This window comes from Seriola aureovittata, chromosome 11 (genome assembly GCF_021018895.1).
Source record: "Seriola aureovittata isolate HTS-2021-v1 ecotype China chromosome 11, ASM2101889v1, whole genome shotgun sequence".
Taxonomy (NCBI): domain Eukaryota; kingdom Metazoa; phylum Chordata; class Actinopteri; order Carangiformes; family Carangidae; genus Seriola; species Seriola aureovittata.
In genome coordinates this window covers 7,320,297-7,337,783 of record NC_079374.1, presented here as the reverse complement: position 1 = coordinate 7,337,783, position 17,487 = coordinate 7,320,297, and the positions used below count along the sequence as shown (strand labels likewise).

At 31.2% G+C, this 17,487-nt stretch overlaps 1 protein-coding gene and 1 long non-coding RNA gene across 8 annotated transcripts in view; one reads left to right on the top strand and one right to left on the bottom strand.

The window, feature by feature from the left end:
- LOC130177400 (uncharacterized) overlaps nt 1-15,527 on the top strand; it is a 36,882-nt gene extending 21,355 nt beyond the window's left edge. For 3 of the 6 annotated variants that reach the window (XR_008829011.1, XR_008829012.1, XR_008829010.1), the window contains 3 exons: nt 1,225-1,325; nt 2,918-5,448; nt 15,252-15,527. This is a non-coding gene — a long non-coding RNA (uncharacterized LOC130177400). The remainder of the gene's footprint in view (nt 1-1,224; nt 1,326-2,917; nt 5,449-15,251) is intronic. The other 3 variants (XR_008829009.1, XR_008829013.1, XR_008829008.1) reach the window with 3 other exon arrangements.
- Nucleotides 1-17,487, bottom strand: part of gdap2 (ganglioside induced differentiation associated protein 2) — a 59,528-nt gene that overhangs the window by 457 nt on the left and 41,584 nt on the right. The window contains exon 14 of one of the 2 annotated variants that reach the window (XM_056389112.1): nt 2,302-5,405. The exons of the other annotated variant lie outside the window; for it this stretch is intronic. Coding sequence (XP_056245087.1) covers nt 5,364-5,405 — 42 coding nt within the window. The 3' untranslated portion in view covers nt 2,302-5,363. Of the gene's footprint in view, nt 1-2,301; nt 5,406-17,487 lie in introns of those variants that run through there. 2 annotated transcript variants of the gene reach the window in all.

The following is a 17,487-nucleotide window of genomic DNA, read 5'->3' as shown; positions in this document are numbered from 1 at the left end:
GGGCAACATCCCACTGAGAGGATAATGCTGATATTCTGTATTTTAATTACTGTCAACAAAACTCATGAATAGACCAAAACCATCCACAAATTGTTCCTAATAACAGGTTTTGTCTGTGTAGTCAAAGCCTCATATATCATGTTCCTCTGGGCCACATGACTCCATTTTTAAACTGTTGTTAAAACTATTAAAAACACATGGAGCCACACCGGCTGACATGTTCCTTCATCACAATAGACACGGACACTTTAGTTCATTTTGAATCAGTCCCATATACACCATCCTGCCGGTGTGAAAACCGCTATAGCATTAGCATTTGTTACACTATAAGTTACGCTATAGCATTAGCTTTAGAGTGGTGTTTGCTAACAGTTGTTTTAAGAAATTACTGGACTTTTTTTTTTTTAGACCATATGTGATTCATTTTTAAAGATTTAGTAGGGAGGTTATTTTGTGTTTAAGCCTGACTGTCCCACTACATTTAAAAGATGTAGCCTCTTAGCTTGCTAGCTTGTTGAAGTTATGATGGTGATTCATGAACAAGTGTCCACTAATACTAATGTAGTTAGATTTTATACTTAACTGCATTTTAGAAGGAAATATAGTAAATATATAGTAAAATATTATAAAATGATGCTTACACATAAACGCATCAGTTGAAATGACAGAATACTAAAAGCCATTCTCCTGTATAATAACTACTTTTACTTTACTACATTTTTCTGCTGATAATATTAATGCACATTTAACCTTTTAACCTTTTTAAAATGCACCCTCCCACCCGTGTGCTTGGGTCTGTACCAGACTCACAGTCGTCGCACAACCTTACTAATTATACACTGCCTGAACGCTCAAAGTCTCCTGATTCTATCTTTGCAAATCTGTGCATTTTAGGATCCTCACATCACTGCAACATCTGTCGCAGAGATTGTTCAGACTTGTGGCTGTAGCTCCAAAGTGTTTTCCAAACAAAAGATACAACTCATCTTGAGTTTTTGGTTGTAAAATTTAAAGAGGCACCTTTAAGGACGCTGGGGTATTGACATTATTTTCACGCTTGTGCAGAAAAATGTGGGTGTCTGGTGACGGGGTAAAGTAAACTTTTGATCACTGGACGTTAACTTGAGTAAAGGATCTGATTACTTGTTTCAACACCGGATAAATTTTATAGACTTTTTGTATGTTATGGATGTCACATCTGCTTCACATCTGCTCTGATTGTAGATGGAGTCTCGATGCGCATGATTCATGAAGGGGTTGAATCTTGAGTTTTAAAGAGAAGAAAGATGTAAACACCTAGATGTTTCATTCAATGAGGCTGAAAGGTAAGGAAATAAAATCCTACATTAGTTTAACATTTTGACTTGAATCTTAGTTGATGTAAACAATTTTTGGATTTTATCTTCTTTTCCATTTTGATAAATGAATTTACAGGAAGGTTTGTTCAGTTCTCTCACTGAGAAGTTGACAGGTGTGATGGTTTTACGTCTTCTTGCTGCACACTCATCCCAAAATGTTAAAATGCTTGAACTCAGGAGGTTCTCTGAAATATAAAGCATCGTCAGACACCTTCCAAGTGAACTCTGATTTTCTCTTCACAGAGCAATCTGACTGCAGTACAGGCTTTAAGCTCTTCAGCATGTAATAGCTGACTCTCTTAGACTTGGGAGTCTTCCTGGTTTGGCTGTATTGCTATTTTATCAGTTACCAGCTGCAAGTGATGGATTATTTTCCCTCTCTGGCTGACCTGAATTCATCTCAGGTCCTGAACACACTGTTCTCAGTATATAGACACATCATTTTATGGCTTTTTGTTTTTCTTCTTTCTGCTAAAAATTCAGTTTGTCATTGCAGTTGCAAATATAACCTGGGGTCCAGTTGTTAAGGGTGTTTCACATGCTAACTAGAATTAGCACCTTGTGGTTGTCTGCCTCCGCCACTAGTTTCAGGTCACATCCCTGTTTATCCAGACTCATATAAAATTTTAACCATTTGTGTGAAATTCTGTAATAATTGCTGTGTGAGGTCTTGAGTTATGGCTAAAATTTGTTTTCAGAGGTCACCTTGACCTTTAACCTTTAACCACCAAAGTCTAATCAGTTTTTCCTTGAGTTGAGGTGAAAATTTTTACCAAATCTTAAGAAATTCCCTCAAGGTGTTACTGAGCTATTGTGTCCTCGAGAATGGGATGGACGGACAACCCAAGCACAAAATAAATAAGAGCATAGGAGTTAAAATGCAGCATGGGCGCCACCTGTGTTTGATTTAGAGAGATGATGTAAAAACAAATTAGTCCTCTACTAAATGATAGATATGTACTTTATTGTCTTTGTTCAGCTTCGTTCTTGACCAAAATTGAAAGACGATGGACAATCAGAGCGTCTATTATCAAACAGGAACTGAAAAACACTTTAACAAAATCATTTTAATCAGTGTAAAGTAAAATAAAAACAGTACAGGACATGTGGACACCAAAGAAGTCATTTCCTGTAAGTCTTTTGCATTCATCACTTTGAAATCATAAAAAAAGATAATATTCATCTCCAGAAAGTCTAAATTTGGCTCATCATATATTTATATATACATTCTGACATGATCACAGTTCTGACAATAACAGCTTCACTGATCTGAAGCCATTTTCAGGTCGTTTCTTCATAATGGAGACGGCTGAAGGGAAAACAGTGACACCAGATTGACTCAGATTCTCCAGTTTCAGTATTTATGACATTCTGAACAGCACATTGTCACGTTCAGTCTTTAAATCTTTATTTTTGTAAAAGCACGAGGGGCGTCTTGTAGTTTCTCTACTTGGACTCATGTCACCCCGCCCCTTGTTTATCTTTAATAAAATAAGAATCAAAGACGTTTAACAGCTGACTAAAATTCTTCTTTTTGACTGTTTGCATTTTCTTAACAGGGCGATTTCAAACGGAGCCACAGAAATGTCATTGAGCAACTGACACGGCAACGACATCTCCCCTCTGGAAGAGACTTAAAAAAAAAACGTGTAAGTTACAATTTAAGAAGCCTCAAGTTTGAAGCTGAACTTTATGATAGTGTCACTATTTTTGTTTGTTTCTTTCCAGCAGAAGTGAAATGATTTAAAGATGCAGATGCTGATTCATGATGTGGAAACACAGCAGACAGAACTGGGTGAAGACACAACTACATGCAGGTGAAATCCCAAACAGAATCTACATTTACATGGTGACAGTGTTACCTCCGGGAGGGGGGGGGGGTACCAGACAGATCGGGTTTGCTACATAATGACTGCTGGAAAAAGTTCAGTACATTTGATTTGCCCTGATAAAGTAAAGCCACCAGTGTGGTAGTCTGAGTTAAAACAAACGACTTGTGGATTGTGAAAACAGAGTAAAGTGGAGCTAACTGTGCAAATAAAGAGGAATTTAGTGAGTGAGGGACAAAACAGACAAACAGGCACAAAAGATTTCAAGCTCCATTAGCAAAGGCAAGAGGAAAAGAAAAATCAAACAAGTCTCCTTTCCTTCATCATGCGAGAGTGAGAAAGGCTATAAAACAGCAGTTCTGATCCTTGTTGGCTTGTGCACCGTTAAAACAAAGTGACGCTGTCAAGCAGTAAATATCAGAGGAAGCAGAGCAGCTGAAAACTATCCAGCATTTCACAAGAGAAAACGTACAATCCTAAAACTATTTAGAAGCAAATACACGAGACAGTGAGAGAATACTGTTTGTAATCCTTTCTATCATCTCCTGACCTCCAGGTAGAAAGCTTCTGCAGACAGTGAGGAGGATCAGCTGGACGATGAGGCTGATTTAACAAAGACTGGGCAGTGTATCTTCAGACAGGCACTACTATAGACGAAGAGAAGCCTCGTGATTTAAGTTTTATCTCTACAGTTTCAAGATCAAAACTGCTCAGGTGAGGTCCTTAACTTGCTCGTTTTTATGTGACAAAAAGAATATCAAGTTTATGACAATATAAAAACAGAAAGAGCAGCAGATTCGCACATTTGAGAAACTGCAACCTGTGAATGTTTGACAATTCTTAATTGATTGATTTAACAATGATGCTGAGTTGTAGGTAGAAGCACATAGATGCTCTGCTGCCTTCCAGACAAACCATACAGTAAGAAATTATGAACTTCCTGCTAAGAAAATGCAACAGAGAAGCCAAGTGGAAATTAATGAGTTTTTTGTGATGCAGATATCAGCAGTATTTCATCACTCCTTAGACTTTCAGCACATCACCTTAAATCCAACTGGAAACTGTGCGTGGATTTAAAGCTTAAAGAATACGCCAACATTTTGGGGAAATATTATTATATGCTCTCCTGTCAGACATTAGATGAGAAGAGGGATTAAACTGTCATATCTGTGTGTTAAATATGAAGCTACAGCTGTTCAAAAGGTAAGAAAAACATTTTTAAAGCTGACAAACTAACACAATATGTCTTGTTTGTTTATGACATAGCGAAGTTAGCCTTTTCCCCTTGCCTCCAGACTTTATGCTTGACTAACCTAACTGTCCCTTAGCTTCATATTTAACGCACAAATATCAAATATCTAACTTGAGTCAATTAAGCAAATAAGTGTATTTCCCAAATGTCAAGTTGCTAAATGGATAAACACGACTTTGTGATGTAAACTTAATGCTGTTGTGATACCTAGCCAACGATTAGAGGGACATTAGCTGCTGTATAAGGAGCAGTGTTTGTGTCAATCAAAGGAAATATCCCCGGCGTTAATTCCTCTCACGTCTGGGGTTTTCCAGCTATGACTGCATGAGAACAGAGGTTGTTATTACAGCGTTGTACCGGGTAGGAATTTCCAACTTCCGACTGAGTCAAACGCAGCATTAGTCTTTACTTCATACAGAGCTTTTGCAGTCCAGAGCGGTGTGGAATGAAACAGTGTGGAAATCCAGACATAAGTCATCCTTTAGTGTCCAGCATCTGAAAAGTCTGACAGTTTTTGAGGCATGGGCAAAGACATTTGATCTGACCGCACGATGGAAAAGGCTTTGAGTGACTGTCAGGCTTGACACGATGCTTCATATTTAGGGATGTTTGAGGAAACTGCTGAATAAGAAGTCTTTGTGTAAGGCATAATCCAAGAACCATACCAGATCCACAAATAGTCTGCGGTGAATGAGAACGACCGCTCACCAGGCCACACGCTGCTGAATGTGGCCTGCCACTGTTCATTTTGTCCTTCTTGGCAGGGACAGAACAAAAGGAGAATTTCCCCCACGATGCTTCGGAGCCTTGAAGAGGAAGGGACGAGGTCAGACCACACGGGCAACATGATGTCCGTTAATGGCCTCCAGTTGAGAGGCCGTCACCACCTCATCAATCCAGCAGAGAGGTCTGATTGGTCGTCTGTCACAGGCCAGAAGACTGGGCGGGATGGTAGGGTCCATTCACCTGAGACAGATCGCAGGAGGCAACGTCAGTCCATCATCATGTGGTAAATTTCAAACTAATTAATTAAACAACAGATTAGACACAGTGAAACGCACCTGTATAGTACATTATACAGGTAAATTTCCACAGCATTAATTCCATCATCACAAAAACAGTCATGTCTGACTCACCAACTTTCTGCTTTTTATCACAAATACACTTTTTATTCACCAATTAAAATCATTTCTGCTCTCCTGTTTTTTTTCAGAGTCTCACTGAGTCACTGTCATATTTCTTGCAAATGTTTAAAATTAAAATCGTAGCGGGACTGGAAGATGCTGGAAGGCTTTAATGTGCAACGTTGACGCAGGAAAAGTTTCAGTGACTCTGAACTGACCGCACTTGAAAAATAGCGAACTGGACACAACTGGCATCAATCAAAAGAATTAAAAACAGTATTTCTGTTAGAGAAAAGAAACTCGGAGCAGCAGAGCAGAGAGTACGAAATTATGCGTCTTATCACGACAACAGGTAAACATGCAGGCAAAAAGCATCAACAACAAATTAAAACTGCAGCAAATCAGGAAACATCTCATTAAAGATATGACTGTCTATCATACACTCAGTTTATTAGGTACACCTGTAAATGTAGTCTATGTCCTTCATGAGAGAGGTGACGATTCAACTGTCATCATTCTGGACACTGTAGTTTGTGGTGCTGTTGAACTGTGCTGAAATATACATCATGGTGTTTCTTTGTTATTTAGCCTTGTTGACACCACTCTGACATTATAACCTTCACGAGGAAGGAGTTATTGCAGGACTGTTGTATTACACTGCATTAGCTTTAGCTCTGTGTAGCTAATAAACTGGCAGCTGAGAATAAAAGCCTGTTTCCAATAATGGCCTGGCACGCCGCAGTTGGGTTGAATAAAGGACAGTATTTGTGAATTTATGGTAACAGTCAACAGCAAACATGTCCCCTCAGGAACAAAAAAGTGTCACAGCAGTGACATAATTTGCCTCCCACAGGTTGATAATTTATTTGTGGCGATCGGCGCTGAGGGAGGTGAGGGAGGCTTAGCTTTGTGAATCAGCTGCACTCGGTTCACAAGCTAACTAAGCACTGGACATGAATGCATCGTTCTGGCAGACTCCACACAAAAAATGAAGTGATAAATACAAAAAAAAAAAAAAAAAAAAAAAAGAATTGTTTGGATATGAGAATCAGACATGAGAAACACTTCTCCCTGCCCAGTTTTAACAGTAACCGGTTCCCTGTGAGACCAAGTGGGGTGCCTTGACAAACGATTTACTGCAATGTTGTAATTAAATACATTCCTCAGGTTTTCTCGCCAGCCAGAGAAGTCTGCAATTCGTCATAAAAATGGACAAAATAATGTGTAATACCTTTGCATGGAAGGTCTTTAGTGAGTTTTATCTTTTTAATGCACTTCCAGGAAAGCGACAATTAGCTGAACTCACTGAGGTAACTCAACCTCACCTGTTATTCTCTCTTGCTGCTTACAAGTGTTACAGCTTATGTATTATATCGTAGGGAGAGGACATGGGGCGGAGGGAGGAGTTTGTGTACGCTCTGATACTTTCAAGCCCTGAACATACAACTGATCCTTTTTCACTTGAGATGACGTTATTATGCCTTACTATTTTATGAGGTGTTTTGGCATTTTTATGGCTTACTATACTATGACGTTTTTTGACATACTATGGTATGTCTTTTTTTTAAACTTTTTTAAGCCTTACTATACTATGACGTTTTTGACATACTATACTATGTTTTTTTCACATTTTTATTTCTTACTATTTTATGACATTTCTTGACATACTGTACTATGACTTTTTTAAGCCTTACTATACTACGTTTTTATGCCTTACTATTTTATGATGCTTGCCTTACTATACTAATAAGTTTTTCACATTTTCATGCTTTACTATTTTATGACGTTTTTTTCACATTTTAGTGCCTTACTATGATGTTTTTTGACATACTATGCTATGAGGTTTTTTTTTTTTACTCTTTTTACATACTATACTATGAAGTTTTTATGCCTTACTATACTACGTTTTTATGCCTTACTATTTTATGACGTTTTTTGACGTTTTTATGCCTTACTATACTATGACTTTTTTTTTTACTTTTTTTGCACACTATACTATGACGTTTTTTGACATACTATACTATGATGTTTTTTTCACATTTTTATTTCTTACTATTTTATGACGTTTTTTTAAAACTTTTTTTACATACTATACTATGACGTTTTTATGCCTTATTATACTATGACGTTTTTTGACATACTATACTATGACGTTTTTATGCCTTAGTATTTTATGACGTTTTTTGACATACTATACTATTACTTTTTTTTTTAACTTTTTTTGCACACTATACTATGACGTTTTTTGACATACTATACTATGATGTTTTTTTCACATTTTAATACCTTACTATACTATGACTTTTTTTGGACTTTTTTAAGCCTTACTATACTATGACGTTTTTTGACATACTATACTATGACATTTTTGACATACTATACTATGATGTTTTTTTCACATTTTTATTTCTTACTATTTTATGACATTTCTTGACATACTATACTATGACGTTTTTATGCCTTATTATACTATGACGTTTTTTGACATACTGTACTATGACTTTTTTAAAACTTTTTTAAGCCTTACTATACTACGTTTTTATGCCTTACTATTTTATGATGCTTGCCTTACTATACTAATAAGTTTTTCACATTTTCATGCTTTACTATTTTATGACGTTTTTTTCACATTTTAGTGCCTTACTATGATGTTTTTTGACATACTATGCTATGAGGTTTTTTTTTTTTTTACTCTTTTTACATACTATACTATGAAGTTTTTATGCCTTAGTATTTTATGACGTTTTTTGACGTTTTTATGCCTTACTATACTATGACTTTTTTTTTTACTTTTTTTGCACACTATACTATGACGTTTTTTGACATACTATACTATGATGTTTTTTTCACATTTTAATACCTTACTATACCATGACTTTTTTTGGACTTTTTTAAGCCTTACTATACTATGACGTTTTTTGACATACTATACTATGACGTTTTTGACATACTATACTATGATGTTTTTTTCACATTTTTATTTCTTACTATTTTATGACATTTCTTGACATACTATACTATGACGTTTTTATGCCTTACTATTTTATGACGTTTTTTGACATACTATACTATGACGTTTTTTTTAAACTTTTTTTACATACTATACTATGACGTTTTTATGCCTTATTATACTATGACGTTTTTTGACATACTGTACTATGACTTTTTTAAAACTTTTTTAAGCCTTACTATACTACGTTTTTATGCCTTACTATTTTATGATGCTTGCCTTACTATACTAATAAGTTTTTCACATTTTCATGCTTTACTATTTTATGACGTTTTTTTCACATTTTAGTGCCTTACTATGATGTTTTTTGACATACTATGCTATGAGGTTTTTTTTTTTTTACTCTTTTTACATACTATACTATGACGTTTTTATGCCTTAGTATTTTATGACGTTTTTTGACGTTTTTATGCCTTACTATACTATGACTTTTTTTTTTACTTTTTTTGCACACTATACTATGACGTTTTTTGACATACTATACTATGATGTTTTTTTCACATTTTTATTTCTTACTATTTTATGACGTTTTTTGACATACTATACTATGACGTTTTTTTAAAACTTTTTTTACATACTATACTATGACGTTTTTATGCCTTATTATACTATGACGTTTTTTGACATACTGTACTATGACTTTTTTAAAACTTTTTTAAGCCTTACTATACTACGTTTTTATGCCTTACTATTTTATGATGCTTGCCTTACTATACTAAAAAGTTTTTCACATTTTCATGCTTTACTATTTTAGGTTTTTTTTTTTTACTCTTTTTACATACTATACTATGACGTTTTTATGCCTTAGTATTTTATGACGTTTTTTGACATACTATACTATGACTTTTTTTTTAACTTTTTTTGCACACTATACTATGACGTTTTTTGACATACTATACTATGATGTTTTTTTCACATTTTAATACCTTACTATACTATGACTTTTTTTTGACTTTTTTAAGCCTTACTATACTATGACGTTTTTTGACATACTGTACTATGACGTTTTTTTCACATTTTAATGCCTTACTATTTTATGACGTTTTTTGACATACTATACTATGACGTTTTTATGCCTTACTATTTTATGACGTTTTTTGACATACTATACTATGACGTTTTTATGCCTTACTATTTTATGACGTTTTTTGACATACTATACTATGACGTTTTTATGCCATACTATACTATGACGTTTTTTGACATACTATACTATGACTTTTTTTTTTACTTTTTTTGCACACTATACTACGACGTTTTTTGACATACTATACTATGATGTTTTTTTCACATTTTAATACCTTACTATACTATGACTTTTTTTTACTTTTTTAAGTCTTACTATACTATGACGTTTTTTGACATACTATACTATGACGTTTTTTTTTTTACTTTTTTTGCACACTATACTATGACGTTTTTATGCCTTACTATACTATGACGTTTTTGACATACTATACTTTGATGTTTTTTTCACATTTTTATTCCTTACTATACTATGACGTTTTTTGACATACTATACTATGATGTTTTTTTCACATTTTTATTTCTTACTATTTTATGACATTTCTTGACATACTATACTATGACGTTTTTATGCCTTACTATTTTATGACGTTTTTTGACATACTATACTATGACGTTTTTTTCACATTTTAATGCCTTACTATACTATGACTTTTTTTTTCACATTTTAATGCCTTACTATTTTATGACGTATTTTGACATACTATACTATGACGTTTTTATGCCTTACTATTTTATGACGTTTTTTGACATACTATACTATGACGTTTTTATGCCTTACTATTTTATGACGTTTTTTGACATACTATACTATGACGTTTTTATGCCATACTATACTATGACGTTTTTTGACATACTGTACTATGACGTTTTTTTCACATTTTAATGCCTTACTATTTTATGACGTTTTTTGACATACTATACTATGACGTTTTTATGCCTTACTATTTTATGACGTTTTTTGACATACTATACTATGACGTTTTTATGCCATACTATACTATGACGTTTTTTGACATACTGTACTATGACGTTTTTTGACATACTATACTATGACGTTTTTATGCCTTAGTATTTTATGACGTTTTTTGACATACTATACTATGACTTTTTTTTTTTTTTACTTTTTTTGCACACTATACTATGACGTTTTTTGACATACTATACGATGACGTTTTTTTTTACTTTTTTTGCACACTATACTACGACGTTTTTTGACATACTATACTATGATGTTTTTTTCACATTTTAATACCTTACTATACTATGACTTTTTTTTACTTTTTTAAGTCTTACTATACTATGACGTTTTTTGACATACTATACTATGACGTTTTTATGCCTTACTATACTATGACGTTTTTTGACATACTATGGTATGTCTTTTTTTTAAACTTTTTTAAGCCTTACTATACTATGACGTTTTTGACATACTATACTATGATGTTTTTTTCACATTTTTATTTCTTACTATTTTATGACATTTCTTGACATACTATACTATGACGTTTTTATGCCTTACTATTTTATGACGTTTTTTGACATACTATACTATGACGTTTTTTTCACATTTTAATGCCTTACTATACTATGACTTTTTTTTTCACATTTTAATGCCTTACTATTTTATGACGTTTTTTGACATACTATACTATGACGTTTTTATGCCTTACTATTTTATGACGTTTTTTGACATACTATACTATGATGTTTTTTTCACATTTTAATACCTTACTATACTATGACTTTTTTTCACATTTTAATGCCTTACTATTTTATGACGTTTTTTGACATACTGTACTATGACGTTTTTTTCACATTTTAATGCCTTACTATACTATGACTTTTTTTTGACTTTTTTATGCCTTACTATACTATGACTTTTTTTTTTTTTTACATACTATACTATGACGTTTTTATGCCTTACTATTTTATGACGTTTTTTGACATACTGTACTATGACTTTTTTAAAACTTTTTTAAGCCTTACTATACTACGTTTTTATGCCTTACTATTTTATGATGCTTGCCTTACTATACTAAAAAGTTTTTTTCACATTTTCATGCTTTACTATTTTATGACGTTTTTTTCACATTTTAGTGCCTTACTATGATGTTTTTTGACATACTATGCTATGAGGTTTTTTTTTTTTACTCTTTTTACATACTATACTATGACGTTTTTATGCCTTAGTATTTTATGACGTTTTTTGACATACTATGACTTTTTTTTTTACTTTTTTTGCACACTATACTATGACGTTTTTTGACATACTATACTATGGTGTTTTTTTCACATTTTTATTTCTTACTATTTTATGACGTTTTTTGACATACTATACTATGACGTTTTTTTAAAACTTTTTTTACATACTATACTATGACGTTTTTATGCCTTATTATACTATGACGTTTTTTGACATACTGTACTATGACTTTTTTAAACTTTTTTAAGCCTTACTATACTACGTTTTTATGCCTTACTATTTTATGATGCTTGCCTTACTATACTAAAAAGTTTTTCACATTTTCATGCTTTACTATTTTAGGTTTTTTTTTTTTACTCTTTTTACATACTATACTATGACGTTTTTATGCCTTAGTATTTTATGACGTTTTTTGACATACTATACTATGACTTTTTTTTTAACTTTTTTTGCACACTATACTATGACGTTTTTTGACATACTATACTATGATGTTTTTTTCACATTTTAATACCTTACTATACTATGACTTTTTTTTGACTTTTTTAAGCCTTACTATACTATGACGTTTTTTGACATACTGTACTATGACGTTTTTTTCACATTTTAATGCCTTACTATTTTATGACGTTTTTTGACATACTATACTATGACGTTTTTATGCCTTACTATTTTATGACGTTTTTTGACATACTATACTATGACGTTTTTATGCCTTACTATTTTATGACGTTTTTTGACATACTATACTATGACGTTTTTATGCCATACTATACTATGACGTTTTTTGACATACTATACTATGACTTTTTTTTTTACTTTTTTTGCACACTATACTATGACGTTTTTTGACATACTATACTATGATGTTTTTTTCACATTTTAATACCTTACTATACTATGACTTTTTTTGGACTTTTTTAAGCCTTACTATACTATGACGTTTTTTGACATACTATACTATGACGTTTTTTTTTTACTTTTTTTGCACACTATACTATGACGTTTTTATGCCTTACTATACTATGACGTTTTTTGACATACTATGGTATGTCTTTTTTTTTAACTTTTTTAAGCCTTACTATACTATGACGTTTTTGACATACTATACTATGATGTTTTTTTCACATTTTTATTTCTTACTATTTTATGACATTTCTTGACATACTTTACTATGACGTTTTTATGCCTTACTATGTTATGACGTTTTTTGACATACTATACTATGACGTTTTTTTCACATTTTAATGCCTTACTATACTATGACTTTTTTTTTCACATTTTAATGCCTTACTATTTTATGACGTATTTTGACATACTATACTATGACGTTTTTATGCCTTACTATTTTATGACGTTTTTTGACATACTATACTATGACGTTTTTATGCCTTACTATTTTATGACGTTTTTTGACATACTATACTATGACGTTTTTATGCCATACTATACTATGACGTTTTTTGACATACTGTACTATGACGTTTTTTTCACATTTTAATGCCTTACTATTTTATGACGTTTTTTGACATACTATACTATGACGTTTTTATGCCTTACTATTTTATGACGTTTTTTTGACATACTATACTATGACGTTTTTATGCCATACTATACTATGACGTTTTTTGACATACTGTACTATGACGTTTTTTGACATACTATACTATGACGTTTTTATGCCTTAGTATTTTATGACGTTTTTTGACATACTATACTATGACTTTTTTTTTTTACTTTTTTTGCACACTATACTATGACGTTTTTTGACATACTATACTATGACTTTTTTTTTTTACTTTTTTTGCACACTATACTATGACGTTTTTTGACATACTATACTATGATGTTTTTTTCACATTTTAATACCTTACTATACTATGACTTTTTTTTTACTTTTTTAAGCCTTACTATACTATGACGTTTTTTGACATACTATACTATGACGTTTTTATGCCTTACTATACTATGACGTTTTTTGACATACTATGGTATGTCTTTTTTTTAAACTTTTTTAAGCCTTACTATACTATGACGTTCTTGACATACTATACTATGATGTTTTTTTCACATTTTTATTTCTTACTATTTTATGACATTTCTTGACATACTATACTATGACGTTTTTATGCCTTACTATTTTATGACGTTTTTTGACATACTATACTATGACGTTTTTTTCACATTTTAATGCCTTACTATACTATGACTTTTTTTTTCACATTTTAATGGCTTACTATTTTATGACGTTTTTTGACATACTATACTATGACGTTTTTATGCCTTACTATTTTATGACGTTTTTTGACATACTATACTATGATGTTTTTTTCACATTTTAATACCTTACTATACTATGACTTTTCACATTTTAATGCCTTACTATTTTATGACGTTTTTTGACATACTATACTATGATGTTTTTTTCACATTTTAATACCTTACTATACTATGACTTTTTTTTGACTTTTTTAAGCCTTACTATACTATGACGTTTTTTTTTAACTTTTTTTGCACACTATAGTATGACGTTTTTATGCCTTACTATACTATGACGTTTTTTGACATACTATACGATGACGTTTTTTTTTTTTACTTTTTTTGCACACTATACTATGACGTTTTTATGCCTTACTATTTTATGAGGTGTTTTGGCATTTTTATGCCTTACTATACTATGACGTTTTTGACATACTATACTATGATGTTTTTTTCACATTTTTATTTCTTACTATTTTATGACATTTCTTGACATACTATACTATGATGTTTTTTTCACATTTTTATTTCTTACTATTTTATGACATTTCTTGACATACTATACTATGACGTTTTTATACCTTACTATACTATGACGTTTTTTGACATACTATACGATGACGTTTTTTTTTGCACACTATACTATGACGTTTTTATGCCTTACTATTTTATGACGTTTTTTGACATACTATACTATGACGTTTTTATGCCTTACTATTTTATGACGTTTTTTGACATACTATACTATGACGTTTTTTGACGTTTTTATGCCTTACTATTTTATGACGTTTTTTTACATACTGTACTATGAGGTTTTTTTGACCTTGTTATGCCTTACTATACTATGACGTTTTTTTCACATTTTAATGCCTTACTATATTATGACGTTTTTTCAAATTATTTTGCCTTCCTATATTATAACACTTCTTGATATATTATACCTTACTATAATATGACGTTTTTGGCATTTTTATGCCTTACTATGACTTTACTAAGACTTTTTCTCATATTTTTATGCCTTACTATACCATGACATTTTTATACTTTACTATACTATGACATTTTTTATGCCTTACTAAGACATAGTAGTATAGTAGTAGTAGTAGTATAAGACATAAAACATTTCATACTATGTCAAAAAACTTAACAGGTGTTATGTGGTATTGCTGCTCTCTCTCTCCCTTCAGGTATATGTTCTCCTTCTGTGGAGAAGATGAACTGATGCGTCCACTTGCAGATTGGCAAGAAGTGTCACCGTAGAGTCCAAGCCGATGTCAGTGCGATTGCTGTGAAGAAGGATGCTTTGTTCCCTAATTACCTGAGTCTCCTCCTGTCAGTGTGTAGTTGTAAAAAATCCTGGTTATCTATTGTTTTCTAATTATTTGAAACTAACACTTTTTGTTGGCATTTGCAGTGATTTAATTTGTGCTTGAATTTGATAATAAATTCATTGGTTTCTTCAATCTTTCTGTCCTCCTGGAAAATATTTTACATTTGCTACTTCTCCTCATCCCCTGGTTCCACAAAAAAACAAAAAAAAAACCAAAACTGTATAGATAGGAATTAAAATGTCAAAAAATGTCAGTTTAATAAGGCAAATATATCATAAAAATGTCAGTATATTAAGGTATAAAAATTGTCAAGAACGCTATAGTATAGTAAAGCATAAAAGCTTCATAGTATAGTAAGGCATGAAAATAAAAAAATGTCATAGTATAGTATGTCAAGAAACATCATAGTATAGTAAGACAAAACACATCATATGTCAGAAAATGTCATAGTATAGTAAGGCATAAAAATGTAAAAAAAAATGTCATAGTATAGTATGTCAAAAAACGTTATAGTGTAGTAAGGCATAAAAATAAAAAAAATATAGTGTAGTATGTCAAAAAATGTCAGTATAGTATGTAAAAAAGTAAAAAAAAAACGTCATAGTATAGTATGTCATAAAACGTCATAGTATAGTATGTCAAAAAACGTAATAAAATAGTAAGGCATTAAAATGTGAAAAAAAAGTCATAGTATAGTAAGGCATTAAAATGTGAAAAAAACGTCATAGTATAGTATGTAAAAAAAGTTTAAAAAAAAACGTCATAGTATAGTATGTCAAAAAACGTCATAAAATAGTAAGGCATAAAAACGTCATAGTATAGTATGTAAAAAAGTAAAAAAAAAACGTCATAGTATAGTATGTCAAAAAACGTCATAGTATAGTAAGCCATAAAAATGCCAAAACACCTCATAAAATAGTAAGGCATTAAAATGTGAAAAAAACGTCATAGTATAGTATGTCAAAAAACGTCATAAAATAGTAAGGCATAAAAACGTCATAGTATAGTATGTAAAAAAAGTTAAAAAAAAGCGTCATAGTATATAGTATGTCAAAAAATGTCATAGTATAGTATGTAAAAAAAATTTAAATAAAAACATCATAGTATAGTGTGTAAAAAAACGTCATAGTATAGTAAGCCATAAAAATGTCAAAACACTTCATAAAATAGTAAGGCATTACAATATGAAAAAAAGTCATAGTATAGTAAGGCATCAAAATGTGAAAAAAACGTCATAAAATAGTAAGGCATAAAAACGTCATAGTATAGTATGTAAAAAAAGTAAAAAAAAAACGTCATAGTATAGTATGTCAAAAAACGTCATAAAATAGTAAGGCATTAAAATGTGAAAAAAAAGTCATAGTATAGTAAGGCATTAAAATGTGAAAAAAACGTCATAGTACAGTATGTCAAAAAACGTCATAAAATAGTAAGGCATAAAAATGTGAAAAAACATCATAGTATAGTATGTCAAAAAATGTCATAGTATAGTAAGCCATAAAAATGCCAAAACACCTCATAAAATAATAAGGCATTAAGATGTGAAAAAAAGTCATAGTATAGTAAGGCATTAAAATGTGAAAAAAAACGTCATAGTATAGTATGTCAAAAAACGTCATAAAATAGTAAGGCATAAAAACGTCATAGTATAGTATGTAAAAAAGTTTAAAAAAAACGTCATAGTATAGTATGTCAAAAAACATCATAAAATAGTAAGGCATTAAAATGTGAAAAAAAAGTCATAGTATAGTAAGGCATTAAAATGTGAAAAAAAGTCATAGTATAGTAAGGCATTAAAATGTGAAAAAAATGTCATAGTATAGTATGTCAAAAAACGTCATAAAATAGTAAGGCATAAAAATGTGAAAAAACATCATAGTATAGTATGTCAAAAAACGTCATAGTATAGTAAGCCATAAAAATGTCAAAACACCTCATAAAATAGTAAGGCATTAAAATGTGAAAAAAAGTCATGGTATAGTAAGGCATTAAAATGTGAAAAAAACGTCATAAAATAGTAAGGCATAAAAACGTCATAGTATAGTATGTAAAAAAAGTAAAAAAAAACGTCATAGTATAGTATGTCAAAAAA